At 38.2% G+C, this 18,963-nt stretch overlaps 1 protein-coding gene across 6 annotated transcripts in view; it reads left to right on the top strand.

The window, feature by feature from the left end:
- The window catches only part of LOC124214657 (uncharacterized), a 134,340-nt gene that overhangs the window by 56,858 nt on the left and 58,519 nt on the right, over positions 1-18,963 (top strand). For 2 of the 6 annotated variants that reach the window (XM_069134420.1, XM_069134419.1), the window contains exon 2: positions 1,662-1,751. The exons of the other annotated variants lie outside the window; for them this stretch is intronic. In XM_069134420.1, coding sequence (XP_068990521.1) covers positions 1,712-1,751 — 40 coding nt within the window. In that variant the 5' untranslated portion in view covers positions 1,662-1,711. The remainder of the gene's footprint in view (positions 1-1,661; positions 1,752-18,963) is intronic. 6 annotated transcript variants of the gene reach the window in all.

Here is an 18,963-nt window from a genome sequence, read left to right as displayed (position 1 = left end):
TCGAGGATTCCGTGCCAGGGTTGAGTCTCGTCGCGCTGATTACACCCAACCCATAATAATTACTTCTGCCTATCAAAAACATCGTGCATAATATGGATTATACGCGAAACATGCACCTGTCAAATAATTTTCAATCAACGACACGTTCGGTTCTGCACGGTATATAAAGCCGAAGTGAGTAACGATTTGTAACAACTTCGGTCTCGAATCACGTTACCGCGTGAGACGGTCATGAGAATTTATGGAAAGAAGCTGGATGAGATGCATTGAAGGTACCTCGCGGTGTAAATAAAAGCAAGTCCACCGCTTGAGAAATTTAATGGGCTGCACGTGGGCGATAAACGTCAATAAGGAAAGATAACTTTACACGCCTTCGCGAGACGATGAGTGCTTGCATAATAATAACTCGGTCGACTTTGAAGCGAGAAGTTTGCTGCTCATCTTTCACGCGTGTTCGGTCATACGCGGCGAATTGCGAATTATCGACACTCCCATATCTCCGATTACATACCTTAATCTGATACGGGAAATTAGCCGTTGTACATGCAGTGTCGTTAAGAATACGCGGCCTCAGTCGGCGAAGTCGTATCTCTTCGCTATCGCCGTATCTATCTATATCATCTTTATGGAGATCCGTATCTTCTGACACTGACAACCTCAATACCTCAAGCTCGCTAACACGTTGTACCAGGTTCTGGATCTTGCTCGTATCGTACGTGTTTGTGCAAATCCGCCTACATGTGTGAGAGCAAAAACCTCAGGACGTTAAGTGACGCAATTTCATTCCGATCTTTTGTTCTTTCCAAATCGGAGGAGAACCATTTATTTGTTTGCTAATCCATCTTTTACAATGATATGATAAACTGTGAAACTTGTTCGATAGCTCGACTCTGACATCGTCGTTTGTCTACTGTTTTGTGATAATTTCAAGTAAAAAACGTACGTAAGGACGGTTTTGTCATATTTTTAATTCGTTCGATTTGATACGCGGTAAAAAATTGTACAAGAATGGATATTTGTAATTGCGTGATGTGTGACAGGAATGCAAGGTGAGCTTTATCCGTCAATTGACAGCGCGCCTGTCTGGACACAAAGAATTCCACTCAACAATGGTCGTGTTTTACGTGAAATTTGAAAGGGATCGAGCAATTTCGTGGGTTCGGAAGTACGGGCGATATTTCGCCACGAAACTATCGAGCAGATGTTTTGCATTGTGTTTATTGTTCTATTTTATAGTAGTTTTTTCCCACGCTGTTTTTCTCTCATAAATCTCGTGCAAAAGTTTCACCTCATATATTAATTGAGCCCGAAAGAGTGAATAAGATCTGTAATAAAAACTGCTTGCGACTCTGGAAGCCACCGCGACCTTGTAGGTAGTTATGCAACTACATGCCTATGCGTACATGTAAATTTTGTTTCGACGACGTATCGGATTGACACTAAATTGCGGCCTTGCACTGTACAATTAAAGAAGTCCATGGGCAGTTCATAGACAAAAATTTCTGTACGTCTTATGCCAATCAGATAAGAATTCACCGTTCAATAGAATGTTTAACAACGCACTTTTTTCACGCCAAAACTATTTGCCTACATTGAAGATATACCGATTTCTTTTCCATCGCTTTGTACTCATGAGTTTTTTTTCGTCATTTTTGTTTCAGGTAAGGAATCATCAGTTATTAAATTTTCAAGAGCGCGAGGGTAGATTTGAATGCCTAAAATGGGAGCACGGTCTGTAAAAGCAATCGCACGTAAGTTCATGGTAAATTATTAGACCTTCTGAAATCGATGGTAATTGGCATTGGGGTTATATCCGTCTGTGACGTGTCATTGTTAAGTCAAGAGTATACCACCTATCAACATGTTTAGTCACAATTATTCACCCTTTTATTTTCCAAAATTATAAATTACATCGCAAATAGTGAATTATTTGACGACGAAAAACCAATTGCTAGAGAGTTAGACGATACAAATTAATTTTTTTGGTAATTTTAGAACTAAGGATGAAACAGATAAAACCAAAAAAGGTCAATAATTTGGGACATGGTCAATAAATGGTACACTTACTTGAAGTTGAAATTTTTACGACAGTATAAAATGCGACTGGCATAATGTCATTAAACGATAATGAAGCGAATTGAAGGAGACACTGCACACACAATTTCATGCAGCAATATTCAAGTTGCAAGTCGAATTTCTTTCAATCATGTTCACTAATTCGTGCGTACACTATAGACTGCATTGAATTCTGAATGAGAATCTCAAAAAGCGCAGGTGCCATTTACGCCAATAAATGATATAGTAATTGGAAAGTGGTAAAAAAATAAATTCCATTTTCGTTCAGCCGAGTTATGCCTATTTCCCAAAGGTAGGTATAATCTAGATCCAATTTTACCGTCCTCAAAGTCTGGTAGAGATGGCGCCACGTTACTGAAATCCTCCGCCTCAAATTTCATCCCTGCCACAAACTTTGCGTCAGGTAGACCTGATTTTATCCGCACCGCACGTTCCAAGGAACGGGGAATTATACATACCTACATGGATCTAATTACTCTTGTCCATCGTATGAATTTACTAAATTTAATCAGTAGTTGAATAACTCGCCTTTCTTTTTGTCCATCGCCAAATTTATATTCCAAAAAAAAAACGTGCGTTCAATGCGTCAAGTTGAATTTAGCAGTATAATTGATGACAACACAAAATGTTTTTTCTGCTTTAGTTTTTACGTATGAAAGATTTGGCATTTGCAAATAAAAAATGATGCTTTAAAGATTTCGAATTTCACAAACCGCAGCTTATCAATCTTAAGGAAAATTTAGTGGGAAAAAAAAACTTGGCTTCAACGCCTTCGGTGAAAAGTTGAGAGTGAAAAGCTCACGGATGAGCGGTGATCACTGCAGCCGTATTTAGTAGACGAAGCGAGAGCAGCTTCGGTGTCTCTAAATAGTGATCAAAGCTAGCCTGCAGCAGCAATGGCTGACAATAAATTGAAATATAAAAATACCCTAAGGCGATTGAGATTCGCGGAATAACGTTTCGAGAATTATTTTTATTATTATTACTATTGCTATTATATATTTGTTGTTCCGTATTCAAAGTGATTGTGAGTATATTTGTAATCAAATTACATGTGATTGCAGGTGATAACGTTTTGTTTTATACAATTTTATCGGCTGATTGATACATACTTTGTATATTGCATATTAGGGCGGTTCAGAAGAGGGTCTTTTATTAGATTTCGCTCTTCTTCGAAATTCTTGAACTTTTTCTCTAGTAAATAGCTGACGCAAAAGGGCTGGGCTGGGCTGAAAATTTTTTATACCGCTACCTCATCGACGTTGAAATTTCGAAAAAAGGCTATTTTCGGGAATTTCCAAACTGAGATATCCTCATATCCTTCGGTGGCTATGTTTCGTATGACGAAACAAAAGTTTTATACATCGACACTTAATATCCGCGATGTTTGAAAAAATTGCAAATATGTGAGCGGGCATGGCAGACGAAGTGCTACGGACTTAGTTGTTTTTTTATACCAAATTAACCGTAACGCAACGCGGCTGACAGAGTAAACGTTGCGTGTAACGCAGTGACGTATCTTCACCTTTTCAAGTCACGTGCCTGAGATGAAACGGCGAGACGACGCAGACTTGGCCGTAAACCAAATTCCGAACAACGAATCTGTGTATAAGTCGAGTCTCCAAGGCGCCTGGCGCTATTTGACGATATTTTTTCTCACTGTCGATTATTCACGTCCTTATTTAACCCAGGTTCGTCTACTACACTGATATTTTCCAGCGCATAAATAAACAACCGGCCGTATCTAGTTTATTCCCCAACGTCCAGTTGCATAACGTGATTTTTAGTCGACAAGGTGAACCGGTCGGTTAATAGCTACGTTTTAGAATACGTTGAAAGATTGAAAGATAATTTCGCATTTTGCCGGAACGCGATGCGCTCGAACGCTTTTCGTCATTCTATAATGATTTTCAGGTCTAAACCAGCTGGTGCACAGACGTGGAGTTTATTGTTAGAGAGAACTTCCCTGTCAAAGTATCGCAGATATACACGCGTGCGTGAATTTTTAATTACGTTAACGTCGGATACAAGTAAATACCGCTGCAATATGCTTCGAACCGCTTCGCTCACCTTGCCCGTGTAATAACGTTAAACTGTCCGTGCCGAAAAATAGCTCTTTGGGTTAGGAAGCAGATGTATCTTTTATGTAGACAAATTTTTCAATGTCATGACTGAGGAGACACGCTCAATTATCCACGAGTAGTTAAACCACCGCTCGCGTTCAACTAATTGCAATCATAGAACAATTTGAAAACGGCAAATTAATAAATCGTCTGCAACTTTTTTTCCGTCCCCTGGTTCCCTATTCCACTCTCTCTTTTCCTCCGACGCGACGGTCAGTTAGCAATCGTTAAAATTAGGGCGAAAAGACCGCACCCACAACTCGCCGGTCGGCAGCAGTTAGCACCCTGTCAGCTTGCTAGACGATTGTAATTTTAGATCGAAGAAACATGCGTCGCGGTTTTCTTTTTTTCTTGTTCTTTTTGGCTGCGCGAATTTGGCTCTCAGGTTCATACAAACGTACGCGCGAATTTATTGCGGTTCGATTTGAGCTGTTACACCTGTACATTACTTTTCACAACCTTTCTCTCCGCCTGGTCTAGAACGTCGGACGGTCTATTCATCTTTTAACGTCCAAACGTGAACTCTATTTTCGTCTTTTGTTATACGAATCATATGCATCGTTTGAGAATAAACCGTACACGTAATTTGTCTCATGCTAAATGTGTACGGTATAAACGCCTAACCGCAAATTTATTACACCAATGTATACATGTATATATGTATATATACGTTTGTCAGAGTTTTTGGTTTTGGATATATAAATGCGTACCAAACCTCGATGAACGAAATTGAAGATCGAAGAACGCCAGTACGTAATTTTTCAACAGAAGAATTTCAACGTTAATATCAAGATCAGCGATGAAAGTATAACGTGACTGAAAGGCATTTAAATACAGGATAAATTGGTGCTCGTGATGTGAATAGAATGTGCACGTGTACATATATATTTCAACGACAGCTCGTTCAACCGAAGTAAAAACTTTCGTATTTTTATTACCGAATCGCGAAAGAAATTCCGTATACACTTAAAATCACTTACATAGAGGTTTATGTACTTATTACATATATGTAATATGCATACCACCGATTTCCAAAACTTATTATATCCGTCAGCCTCGACCGGCTGGCTACTTGACATTGGCGAACGCTTGTCATGGTCAAATTATCCGCTGTTTAAATTCTATAGACGGTAACCGTGACTCTATATGCACAGGCTCAAGCTGTATATATAATATTATAAGCTTTGATTATGGACTCGCAATAATTATTTTAGCCACACGTGCGGAATCGAAGCTAAGGAAATGATTTCACATGAAATGCTTGCACCGTCAATCCGAAGATTCATCCATGTCGGTCGTGATTTTATTCGGTTTTGGCAGTGTTTTTTTCTAACCTTACGTTATATCGAATCATGAAAGTTTTCATCGAAACGTTCAAATTCGTAAAATTCAATACGAAAGCGTACCTTGAAGAAAAAGCATTATTGCACAAAATAAAACTTTATTCGCATGAATAATCAACTTTCTTTTTATTCAATATGACAATGCGATACGAAACATTGTGGTGATTAATCTACGAATGCAATTCGAATCTTCACTGTGTATCTCAGTTCATTCCTATCGTCTGTTAGCCGCATTCCTCTGCTTATCGCGAAGAAATCTTGGTAAACACATAAGTTTTGAAAATGAAATCGAGCATTGACTCACGTCACATGACAATCGACTCGGAGTCGTACTGATAGATTACATTTCTTTTCATAAAACGTACGCAGCATTTTATAACAATTTATTGTCCAGGTTGGAAAATCGCTGTGGAAATTTATCACAGCTTCTTTACAAATTGAACCTGGAATGTCATACGGAAAAAAATGTAAGTGCGTAGTTTTTGCATCTTTTGTGGTGGATATATGGATAACACTTTGTTGGAGTCAAATCTACATCAATCGTGGTGGATCTATTTAACCATAATGCAACTCTTTAGTTGTGTAACTTTTGTTATCGGATTTCTAAATCTTGGCATAATTGTTCTATATTTAAGTTGAAAAAAGTGGCGTCCATATATTCACGATAGGAGACGTAATATCCATAATATTTTGCTTTCTGTGCACTGTGGACAATACACGACTGCTTGAGATTAAGTGGCTTAAGCTATCCGGTGCTTCTATACTTAATCCATCCCAAGTCACCTTCATGATAATACTTACATATACATGCTATCGATTTTCCAGTCAGTTGCTTTTCGCACGGTATGCGAATTTAACAAAATTCTACGACCTTTCGCCAAAAGCAATATACCTGGTAGTCTGGAGATTTATTTTTTCTTTTCTAATTTTTTCGACAAAATATTGTCCAAGACAATTGTTTGTTCAGTTCTCACTGGTCGAAAAGCAAAATAGTATAGTAATTTTTTTGTACATTGAACTGATTAAATTTTTCGCTGAGAAGTTAAAAGTGTTACAGGTTTCATCTCGGAAATATTTATTAGGCATCCTTCTTGTATCAGATACTTATATGAAACCAATTTGTTGCCAATAATTGTCTCCTTATCGGAATTATTCACCACAAGCATTATATATTCACGCTTCTGCGGTCGTTCCCGCAAGGATTAATCGATTTTTTTTTTCTTTCAAAGACCGAGTCCCGCAACCGCCTTCGCTTCTTCCTATCCAAAAAGCAAGGTGAACAGTTATTCTTTTACATCGATTGCAAGAACGTCATTGGCGATCGGACCCTACGCAAATGAAAGTGATTTCAGACTGCGTAGAATAACGCGTATAATCTATACGTCATCACGGTGCACACCTTTGAAAACTACACGATAATCTCACCTGCACGCACAATTATGTCTAGACGCGAGACTCACGGTGAAAGACTTTCTCGCCCGTTCGCCACCTGCATAATACCTACGAGTAGCGCAGAATGTACATCCGTCTACATCGTCGACATACATCGCGTTGTCGCCATGTTCTCTTTTCTTTGTGTTTTTCATCCGTTTATATTAGCGGACTCGGAGTAAAAGTCGTAGTCCGTGTCCCTGATTGTGGGTCAAGTTTCGTGATCGGGTTTTGGTCAATCGAAGACGATACATCTACTCACGTGTTTCTATTATACTTCGCAAAAATCTACGTCACGTGTCATCAGTTAAAAGTGCGAACGTTAAACGGATGGTAAAAAATAGACTCCATCACCGTAAATTCTTATCGTTTTACTGTATATATGTACCTATACGCAAATTTTTTACATGCGGGGAATGCCTCGGTAATTTTTTCTAAGATAATAACATTTTATTGGATGCTATATATAAGTCTAAAATGCGATAGCACTTGTCTTATACTTGTAAAGATTTGCCATTGTACACGGGTGTGAAAATATTTTGCGAAAATAAAAGGTGTCAGGTATTATACATGCATATAAGTTAATCACGAGGTGTACAGTAAATTGTTTGCCGTTCAATGTTTACAGCTTTTATAGCTTACTGCTCGGTACTTAGTTGGTCCAACTTGTATTGTAAAGCTTCATTCTCACTCGTCACGTGTATTGTCGAGCAGAGAGATAAGTTTTTGTTGACAGTGAATATTATCGCACGACTGTCGCGTTAGTTTTGTGGGATGAAATAATACCGCCGTTTATACATACGTGCCAATTGAGATTTATTGATTTATAGAAGGTCTTCGATACGAGCTTCCAGTGGACAAATCGCGAGACTAGCTTTCAATTTAGTGATAATCGTGTCACGCTCTCACTGATTATATTTATTTATAAAAATCACGGCTTCGTTATCCCAGACTCGGACAAACTGCATTTGTTTTTTGCAGCTTCGCGAGTCACTGTGATGGAAGGAAATACTAAAATCTTTCCAATATTCCGGGCCATCGAACTTTTCACTTCGTAGTGACTGTATCTTGAGATGAGAATCTACCGAAAGTGAAGTGCCTGCTACATCGCGATATCGCGATATGCTATCACTCGCGAATAGGCGCTTGAGCTGTCAGCTTACTTAATCCGCCATCCGTAAAGTCGCCTGTCAAGTCGAACACACTCTCTTCAAACACGATATACGTCCCGTACAATAACCTGGTTGATCGCCAATTTTGACAGCGGTCAATTTCAATACGAGCTCAAGAATGATAATCAGGGATCATGTGCGAAATTCGGTCGCGTCATGCCGCGGGGTTATCGGTAGTACTAAAAACATGGTCACTTCGTCTCTTGGATGGGGTTATGAACGTAGAAAGATTAGAAAATAATCTCTAAATATGAATCAGTTGTGCGTATACCTGTAAATCGTTGTGCGTAAATCTGTTTAATGGATGATTCTTAAAGGTAGAAAGTTGAAACATACAGAAGTTAAAGTATAGAAAGGTAGGCTACAGAAAATCAAAAGTTTATAATTCTAACGATTTTATATTTGGCTTATTATGTTCTCGTTTATTCTGATGTTTCTAATTTTGGTTTTCTTCAAGTTACATTTAGACATTTCAAACTTTTATGAAACAGATATTGTGACCCTTTTATTTACTGATATTTTGATATTTTTTACCTCCATTCATTCTATACCAATAAAAATCGTTGAAACAAAATGTGCATCGAGGGCATCGTAATCAGATCGTTTCTGCAGTCAAACGAATTGTGGGTCTTTCGTGCCAGTAGGCTTATCGTCCTTCGCGGCAAATTAGCACTCCCGATCGTGTTTCCTATTGTTATTCCGTAAAACGAGCGCGTTTCCGGGGACCTCATTCCGACCGCAATGCTTATTTTTTTCCTATTCTTGTTTTCAGTTCAATTTGAATTAATAGAATGAATGAAAAAACATAGATATAATAAACTTCATTCCCGTTTTTTTTTTTTTTTTTTTTTTTTTTTTTATCATTTATTTATCACGCAAGACCTGTCTGTGCGAGTAATTTAGATACATCGAATTTTTATATAATACATAATTCCATTAAAAAAATCACGTTTAATACCATCCTACCGACGTCATACAAATGATAATGACCGTACGGAATTATTTAAGCGCGAACAGTATTTAACGATCAGCATTATCTGAAGATTTTATTATAATCGATGATACACGCGTGAGATATTATAGATCCGGCCGTAAAAACAATAATGACGCAATACTATCGAACATCGGCATTGATACGTACATTGGCGATTTGTTATTAAGGTAATCCTGGATACTTCCCTTTTTTCTCGTTCTCTTGAATTAACCTGCATCGTTCGCATGACTGTTGAATTATTCTAATCAATTCCCGTGGTTATTATCTGCAATGCGATTCTTCTTTCATTGTTGCTGTTTTTGTTTTATTCTTTCGTAATTGAAATAACTGTTATATCCAAACTCTCGTCATGCAGACTGGATTTTTCCATCATAGAGATAAAAAATTTAACACTGCGCAGTAAAGACGGAAGTCCTCGCTATTTCTGTTGAAAATAATCGGCTAAGCATAAACGCTGGTAAAAATAGGCAAACACAGCTTTCGGGAGTCGTCAAATCTACGAGCCAATAAGAATTTTGTTTTTTAAGAAAATTTCACGTGTGACAGGAAAAATAATTACGTAGTTGATCGTTATGTCAATCGTGAGGAACTCGATGAAATGTTGTTTTTTTTTTCTTGTTCTAGTTCAGTGACCCCGTATTTGACTCTTCGTAAATATTTTCTAACACTATTTCAAGCTTCGACCATGTTAATCAGGACCAAGTAGTCGGCGGCGATCGAAACGAGATGTTACGATAAGGATGATAATCTTGATTTTGCACGAATGTAGATGGAAACTTGCAGTTTTGCGTAAAACTGTGAGAACACTGTTCTCAATAGGTGGGTGGTGAATAAAATTTGTATTTGTTGGAGCGAGTCTCGAGATCGAGAAAATTCGACGATATCGAAACCGAGCGAAAGAAAAAGCACACCGCGAGTTGTTTATAAAACGGACCTTGTGTCCGCGGCGAGTTAATAGCCAAGAATCTTGGACGGCAGCGAACGTTGCACGATATCCGTACAGGCAAGTAAGTTGCCAACAGCCATTGGCTATTTTCGAAGTCCTCCGAAAGACTTGACGTCGTCTCTGTCAACATTAAAAGATGCGCAGTCGCAGCGACGGACGAAGAAAGGGCGTCGGTGACGTCGACGGAAAAAAAAAAACTCCACGTTCCTCCAATTTTCACTGCGTCACATTCGTGACATCTTTGTGTCGTTTCATCGCGTGAGCTTGAGACTTTTGCCATTAAGTTTGGTCGTGAAAAACTGCCAACTGCGTTTGCTATTTTTGGGCTGATCAGCGTCGGTGGTCAGCAAATTTGTGATACTGTGTAAACGGTCTGTTTCTTTTTTTTATGGTCGAATATTAGCCAGTTTTCATTAGTATAAGTTTCGAAACTGCATCCGCTGAACTTTTAGGATCGGCGATAGCAGCGACTCTCATATTTTACGATATCAAGCCCATTCTCTAAATGTGAATCAGTTATATAAGTATACCACTGAAGAAAATCAGTACATATACACTGGAAATCAGTGAGATATCAGTGAAAAGTCTCTGCATCGTCGGTGCGTATGCACTGTTTTTTTCCAGTCGTATACTTATAACTGGGAATCAGTGAATTTTCACTGATACAAATTTAGAGAGCATGTAAATAATCGATAAAACCAGCGACGATTCGTAAACTTGAAGAACCAGGACGTTGAAAACGGTAGAATTCTAGAGCTTACGATTAATGGGGATGCATAATGATTCTAATTACTTAATTGGATTCTCGTGATTTTCAGTAATTTGAGATGATTTAAACGATTTGAAAATTCAGGGATTGCAATATGAGATGGTGATCGGTAATTTCACAGATTTAGCTTCTCTATTTCTTAACGCGTTTTACTTTAAATCGTGGGTCAACTATAACGATTCTATTTTCGTCATGATTTACAAAATATTATCCAGTTCCTGGCATTTTTTTCCAATCTTATAACCTATAATCATTCCTGAGTTATTTTATTTCTATCTCTATTTTGTGCGTGTAGTCATTATTCGTAAAATTGCGTGGGAATGGAGAGATGAATTTCTGTATACCGGGGATCTTTAGAAATGGAAAATTCCAGTAATTAAACTTTGTTACAAGCCCGTGCTCTGTTCATACGTAGTTAGAAATAAAAATGGAAAAAAATTGTGTATAGCTAGGTATAAAATATATTCTAAAATGCACTGTTTTGTTTTGTTATTTATGAGACTTTGTCTGCCACCGTAAATCTGAAAATTTTGGCTCAAAGCCATTTTCACAATGTGCAATGAACAAATAACGACTTTTTAGACCCAGTAGGCGTACAATTCAGAACTGCACTAAATATATAATACAGTAAGAACAGAAGAAAATTATTTATCCAGCATTACACCTACTTCTCAACATGTTGTAGAAATCTTGCAGCGGGTGAAAAAATTGCTATAATTTTAGCGCGATATAATCGTTTGCTTTTGTAAATGCCAAATCACGCATCTCGAGGAATCGTGTTTTCAAAAACTAAATCTGCGCTGCAGACTGATAAAATATGACCAATGTTATTGAACGAGATAAAATGGAATTCAGGAGGAATTTTTCTTTTCGAATAACGTATCCTCGATAAATAACCGACGGTACGGATGGCGAAGATTGATTTTGGAATTATGGAACAACGACTGCTCTGCATACTCATTAGCTATAAGCTTCTCACGCAAGCTTGCCAAAAAATACACGCTTCCTAAAAACTACTTAAAACTATACGCGTTACACAGCCGCGTGTCTCGCATAAACCGGCACACAGTCTTCTTTTCGGCCGCAACGATGATAGGTTTTTGGCGCCGCAGGTAGAACAAGAGCTCTTTATGAAAATATCTAGAAATAGATCTGTTGGAATTTTTATTATTTCCCGAAGGCATCAGTCGGCGCTTGAAATCTTGCTCGACAAAACAAATATGCTGCGGTATAAAGATTCAACGTTTTGGTAATTAGATAAGACTTCGTGCCTCAGGCGTTAATTAAATTTAATTAAAAATCGAAGCTGTACTAATACGACGAGAATTAAGGTCATTGAGGCTGAGAACTGTGGAGGATTTGAGGATAAGCATTCTTGTGCTGATGCAAAAACGTTGATTCACAATGGAAACGTTATCACGACAATCGCCGTGAAGGTTGAATATAAAGTTTGTTTTTAGTCCGTTCAAACGCAACTGAATATTTGGATTATTTATTATTTAACAGAAAATGATTATGTACTTCGAAAGCGGAAGTTCACACGGCAAATAAACTCATCTCACAAATCTTACATCGCCATTCGGTGTAAGAATATACCAGGATACCTCATTTTCACGTATGCAAGTTTGATCCTGACCAGGTGATAGCGTAGTTCTTATCAGATTCGTCTCTGTCAGGATGACCAAAACTCCTCCATTCGCTCATCGGGAATTTGCATTACCACGATTCATTTTCGGCTGATAATAAATCGCCATTGGGCTCTAAGACAAATATCGTACGAATTCACTCGACAAATGATGATGCAAATATGGCCTCGTATTACGTATTAACTGCATATTTAACTCTGAAAAACTCAACGTCTGAGATGATAAAATAACAGACGAACAGTGAAACGAGGAAAGGAAACGATATTTTTCAAAAAACTGACACAGTTTTCGCAAAAATTCTACCGTTTGAGATGTTTTTACAACAATTCGCTGACGTTAGGTGATCGCAGACCCGATTATAAATATATAGCGTGCAAAGTTCCTCGTCGCGTGAAAATTACGACGTATCAAGATATAATGTAGGTCGCATTACTCTATGAAAGTGTAACGAACACTAATTCAAGATCTCGATTTTAGAGAGACGCCCATTTCTGGCAGTGAGCTTAATCTCTACCCCAAATCTGTATCGGAACTCGTTTTGTTTCGGTTCCAATGATATTCGCGAGAATCATTTGGTGTTATCTGTCTCATTAAAAAACGTTTAATCTCGGCAATACCGCGATTTATCTCTTGCAGCGGCGAAATACTTTACAGATTTCATCTGCAATAACGGAATATTGGTCGTGTGTTCAAGGTTCGAATTGATAAGCTCGATTCGAACACGGCATCGGGTATTACATTACCGGGTGAAAAAAAAAAGATTCGCTGATCTGTGAAAACGATAATATTGATCATCGATTATATGCGTGAGTAAAACGTCCACCATGGGACAAAAACCTCCCAAGTATCGAAAAATCGTTTTGCTGCTTCGATTGAAAAATTTTGCGTACTTACCAGAGCTTGCAGACCATGAAGAGTATTCTCTCTTCCGCTTGTGACATAATGACATGAACACGAAAAAAATGTTGGCATCGGAAAGATAAATAAATGTGTAAAGTTGTAGCGCATTTGGCACGAGAATCGCGCATCTTGGTGTTAAGCGTTGCACAGTTTCGTGGAAATGAGCAAAGGTCGCGAACTTGCGGGGTCCCAATAATGATGCTGGGAATGATGCCAACGACGTCGTCTATCGAGCAAATAGACGTCTTCGCCCACGCGACACTGGATCCAGATAACTTCATAAATTCGTTGAACTCCATGTTCGGTACTGTCCTTGAACCCGAGACGATTTATGGTTGAAAACCGAAATATGCACCAAATAATTTGGAACGGCTAAAAATCGGGTCATTTTCGCTTTTTTAGTTGGTCAAATCCCGGCAGGATCCTAATATTTTTATCGCTTCAATAGGTTGAAGCTTTTTCTATAAGGTCACAGATTCTGAAACAGATTCTTTTACATAAACACGTAGATACGTGACTGTAGTATCTCCGATCTAAACGACGCCCAGGGTTTTCGTACAGCGTAAATAAGCTGCGAAATTATCTCACGAAAATCTCGGCGTCTACCTAACACCTTACTTTTTATCACATATATAGCGGTTGATGGAAAATTGATAACGATTTTCGTAGACCGAATAGCTTGATAAATATTATACACGAAATTCCAGTGTTGATTTCCAAGACCTTACTGACACGTTTGCGTCTTGAGTATGAGTTTATTTTTTTTTTTTTTTTCCAACTTTTCGCGCAGTCTTACGTATCTGGTCGAAAATATATGTGCATATTTTTTAGAGTATTTCTTATTATCAATCGGGCTTTATTTATAGGTCATCGTATTACGTGCAGATTGTTATTTACTGCTGATCAGCTCGTATCGTTTGGTTATGATCGTGTCATTTTTTATGGTCCTACACTAGTGGAAATAATGTCGAGATAAGAAGAGGCAAATAGGTGAGACAAAAAGAGAGTTGGAATTCTGGGGTGAAGCCTGATTAGAACTACAAGATATTAGATATTCGGATATCTCGCTTACCTACGATGATAACCCCAGAGGCGTTTGATTGTGAGAAAAATAATGGAAAGAAAAAATGTGTTTAATCTGGAGTTGGAATTTCAAGGAAAGACTAGACAAGATAACCTGTCTAAACTTAAGTTTTATAGGCCAACCAACAAACATCTGCGGTGCGATATTCCGAGAGTCAGTCGTACGTTCCATTTTAAAACGCTCTCGACGTTGTTAATTATTAAATTTAAAAATCCCACACCAATTTGTGTACAAGTGACAACGGTCGTTTGTCCCGACTTATTATTCGCACGTGAATCTAGCCGTCTAAACATGTTATTCAACCGGTTTTTAATTATGTTTGTCGACACTGTTCAAAAATCTGAAACGTCTCGAGAGAAATACAGAAAAATCAACGTGAGCTCTGTACCGTTAGTCTCAAAGCGATCATTAATCGGTCACGTTGCTGACATGTTACACGTAATCAAGACGCTGATACTTAATAACATAATCTCTCATTGATACTTGGCAGTATTGTGCCAAATATTTTTTTTACTCATGTGTAGTATTGAAAAGAAAAAAAACAGACAAATCATATGACTCGCAGTCTCAATTGTTTGAAAAAATAATCAACCGGAGGAAAGGATTTGTCCCAATATTTGTCCGTTCTTTAGATCCATGACCCGACATGACCCCTTAACGCCGAATCTTCCGTCTGACGATGGTCTCTTCTCCGCCTACTTACGCATTTTTTCGTCTTCTGAGTGAGCATGACCTCGGCTAAATGAGAACATCAATTGTCCGTGTTATACGAGTGGTAGGAATCACGTTGCAACACAATGCGTCAAGTGTCGGAATTTATTGTTAGATACGTAATTCACGAGGACAGAGTTTGTTGGTAAAATGAAGAAGAAGAAAAAAATAATTGTCGTCAGTCTGCGCTTCAAGTTCGCGTTTCATCCGTCTAAGATAGGCTCGCATACGCTATACGTCGTCACTGTAATATGCTTTTCATCTGACAGCCTGGAAATCAAAGCACTTTGGCCAGAGCAAGCATGGCGGTTGTACGATTGCGGCGGAAACAGGCTGTTCAAATTTCCAAATAAAACCAGAACGAAATAATATTATTTCGAAAGCTTAACGCGTTCAAAAATATTTGTCTTTAAGTGGTAAATAAGCATCGTACAATTGATAACAGCTGCAGGAGGAACAAAGTGAAACGAGCATGAGAAAAACATGCGGGCGTGAATATATTACATGTAAACTTTGCTCATTCTCGAAGCGACTTAATGTGTTATCAATAAAACGTTTAGATATCAATTGGTCGATGGATTACTCAATAATTTTTTTTCCTTTTTTTCTTACGATTTATAAGATTAAACCTGTGATTTCATGAATTATTGAAAAAACAATCTATGGTTAATTCAAAATCAATTACGTACAAGTCATGAAAGTGGCGGACAATTTATTAACGAAGTTTGATTACGCACTACTTTTTTCAATCAATTATCGACAAGTTGTACTTGTAAAGAAAATATTCGTAATAAGGTTAAATTGAACTCGCGGATCAGTCCACTTGTTCCCCTGTTTCTCCGATGGTTAATAAACGTGACAAGTGTGATCGTCATGGGATTTACCTGCACTACGCGCCTTTTACAATTAGTACAAGGATGATCATTATCCGCGAAGATATAACAATGATCGGTAAATAAACAGATACCTAATCTAGATGAATGGCACGATAAAATTGAAATTATTTGAAAAGTATACCGATGCGAGACTCCGTAACTCACAGGAACAAATTCTTCGCAGCTACATCGACTTTCGGTTTCCAATTTCCTGTTTCGTCGACATGCATTAACACCTACGTATATGGATATGACTTGTCTGACTGTACTTCAACGTTAATTGTCAAAGCGTTTCCTGCTGCGTCAAGTGCACTCGCGGATAGGATAATGCAAACGAGGGCTGAGAGGCTAACAATACTCATGGCTGTGCAAGTAGACAACGTCGTTGATAGAGAGAAAGCTCAAACTTGCGAAAGTATAATGCGAAGGAAGCAGCGTGGCGAAATTCTTTGTACGGAAGATACCTTTGAATTCGTCGTTATTGTATGTATATATATGATTATATTTACGGTTAAATTAAAATTGCGAGTGTTCTATTTTTTGTTTTTCTTTGAAACGTGTATACATTGCAGTCGTAAGTTTGAGATAAAATTACAATTAACCCTGAGACTATAAATTTTTAACGTCTACCGCAAAAGATTAAACATGACCTACACCTTGATTCCCAAGAAATAAGCGACTGAAAGGGGCCAATGACATCTTGATATCTTCAAGCGGCTACATTTACTCCAGAAGTTTGAGCTCGAATAAAATTTATTACAAGATACCGCAATATTCCGAAAATCACAGACATGGTATCACTTTATTAAAAAAAAATTAAATATATAATACAAAGTACACGTGACGAAAATTACGGTAGTTTTTACTCATTCTTCAATATGAAACAAATAAATCATAGGACTTTAATGACACATGTTGAAGGTATTCACGATTGAGGCGTCGCGCGTCGTCATAACGTGTAAATAATAACCCAACACTTACGATCGGAAGTACAAGCAATGAAAGATATCGTCAGATATTTTATTATGGTACACGCGCATAATCCAAGAACGTTCCCCGCTTATAATGTGGTATGCACAGCTGGTAATTATTTGAATTCGAAGACGATTAGACCTCGTTTGGCGAAAAAAATATCTCTCGTTCTTTTGTCCCTCTCATACAAGGCATAGGGTGCTAATTATTACAAACGATTACCTTAATTATATGCATTTCAAATTCTGGAAAATAACAAGTTTGCTGCACCGTTATTCACATGTGACGATTGTATCTTTCTCACACATTTCTTTGCGAATTATATTTCTACCGCAACTGTAATTTCGTTCAGTCGGAGTATATCAACGAATGAAAATTTTTATCCAACGAAACAACATGTACACATTTTGATTACTTACAATTAGCATACAATGACGCGGTGAGAATCCGAGCCAAAAACGTATACCCATACTTTATACCCACCTTACACTCTGAGTCAATGTATATAAAAATTCAAATAATTATGACGCCACGACCATATAATAGACTCGATCTTCATCGGTGAAAGAGTAAACATGTAATTAAAGCTTGTACACTTTTTCGCGAATGGCGGTACCGTTAATGAATCAACGATCTGCTGGCTGATTAAAAATCGAACCGTTGATAAATTCAGGGCGTTGCAGGTTTTTTTATTTGCTCCAACAGTACGTACCTACTAACAAACTTTTTATTTCGGTAATGCCGATGAGTGTCTCAAGATTATACGGAAATCTTCGTCGTCGAGTCTATTGCGATCACCAGGCACGCGAATTCCAAGCTTATCGTTACGTCACCTGGGTCACGAGTATTCGTTCCTCCCACTTCCTTGAAGTTTAAAAATCTCCATTCGGCGAACAATTTTAGCCAGAATATATCAATGTACAATATTCATCCGGCATCAATGATTCGGAAAGATACGAGACAAGTCGTTTTCTTACCGAATACCGGTCTGACCAGTGATTCTTCGGATATTTGACGGCGATGCAGCTGCGCTTCTTATCTTGTTCGCCTTGGGAAACTTAATCCGTGGAAAATTTTCCATCTTACTTGTAACGGAAGATTAAGCCTGAAAGCGACGTCTGTGAATTTATAGCATCGTATTAGCTGCTCGGATATCAATTAACAGAACGTATACTTTGAGGAAACTTGAACCGGTAGTAAAAACTTACTTTCTCATTTCCTGAGTAAAAATTACGCGATTGGAAAGAATTTCTTGGAAGCATATTATCGCGGTTATCGGCGTAACTTTTGCTACGAAATTTTTCATACACGTGTGTCAAGAATTGCTTGGATGATTTCATACCGATGTGCGTCACAATTTTCATTTACACCCTGGTTCATAGCTTGTCACACGAAATCTCATCGCAAAGACGCACAACTTAGAACATTGGGCTGTTTTTTCACAGAATACAGCAGGCCGAAAGAGCAAACAAAACAAAGGTCGGTTTGCCGACGTAATATAATAATGGTTGCCGAGTCGTTATCGCATGAAACAACTAGCGGTGACTGGCCGAAATAACATCGTATGCTGCTTTAAATCCGGCTAACGCGATATAAGTGCCTGTAATAAAATCACTCGAACTTCACGACTTTCTTACACTTTTTGTGTGCAACGAGGGTGATCAAAACGATTCGAATGCACAGTGACAAACACCTGCGATTCAGCGTTCAAGCAGAAAGTGATTATCGCCGAATTGAGAAAGATCGAAAGATTCGAAAGACAAGCGAGCGCATTAGCCAGCTTTGAGCATCTCGTGCGGATTATTGCTGATGCAATAAACGGATCACGTGCCGCATATAAGATCTGGTATTAACTGGTATGGGCGATTTCGATTTTGAACACGTTCAAACGATCGCGCGACATACGGTATTTTTCGCATAC

Source organism: Neodiprion pinetum, chromosome 3, assembly GCF_021155775.2.
Source record: "Neodiprion pinetum isolate iyNeoPine1 chromosome 3, iyNeoPine1.2, whole genome shotgun sequence".
Lineage (NCBI taxonomy): Eukaryota > Metazoa > Arthropoda > Insecta > Hymenoptera > Diprionidae > Neodiprion > Neodiprion pinetum.
The sequence above is the reverse complement of the archived record's forward strand: the minus strand, read 5'-3'. Positions and strand labels throughout refer to the sequence as shown.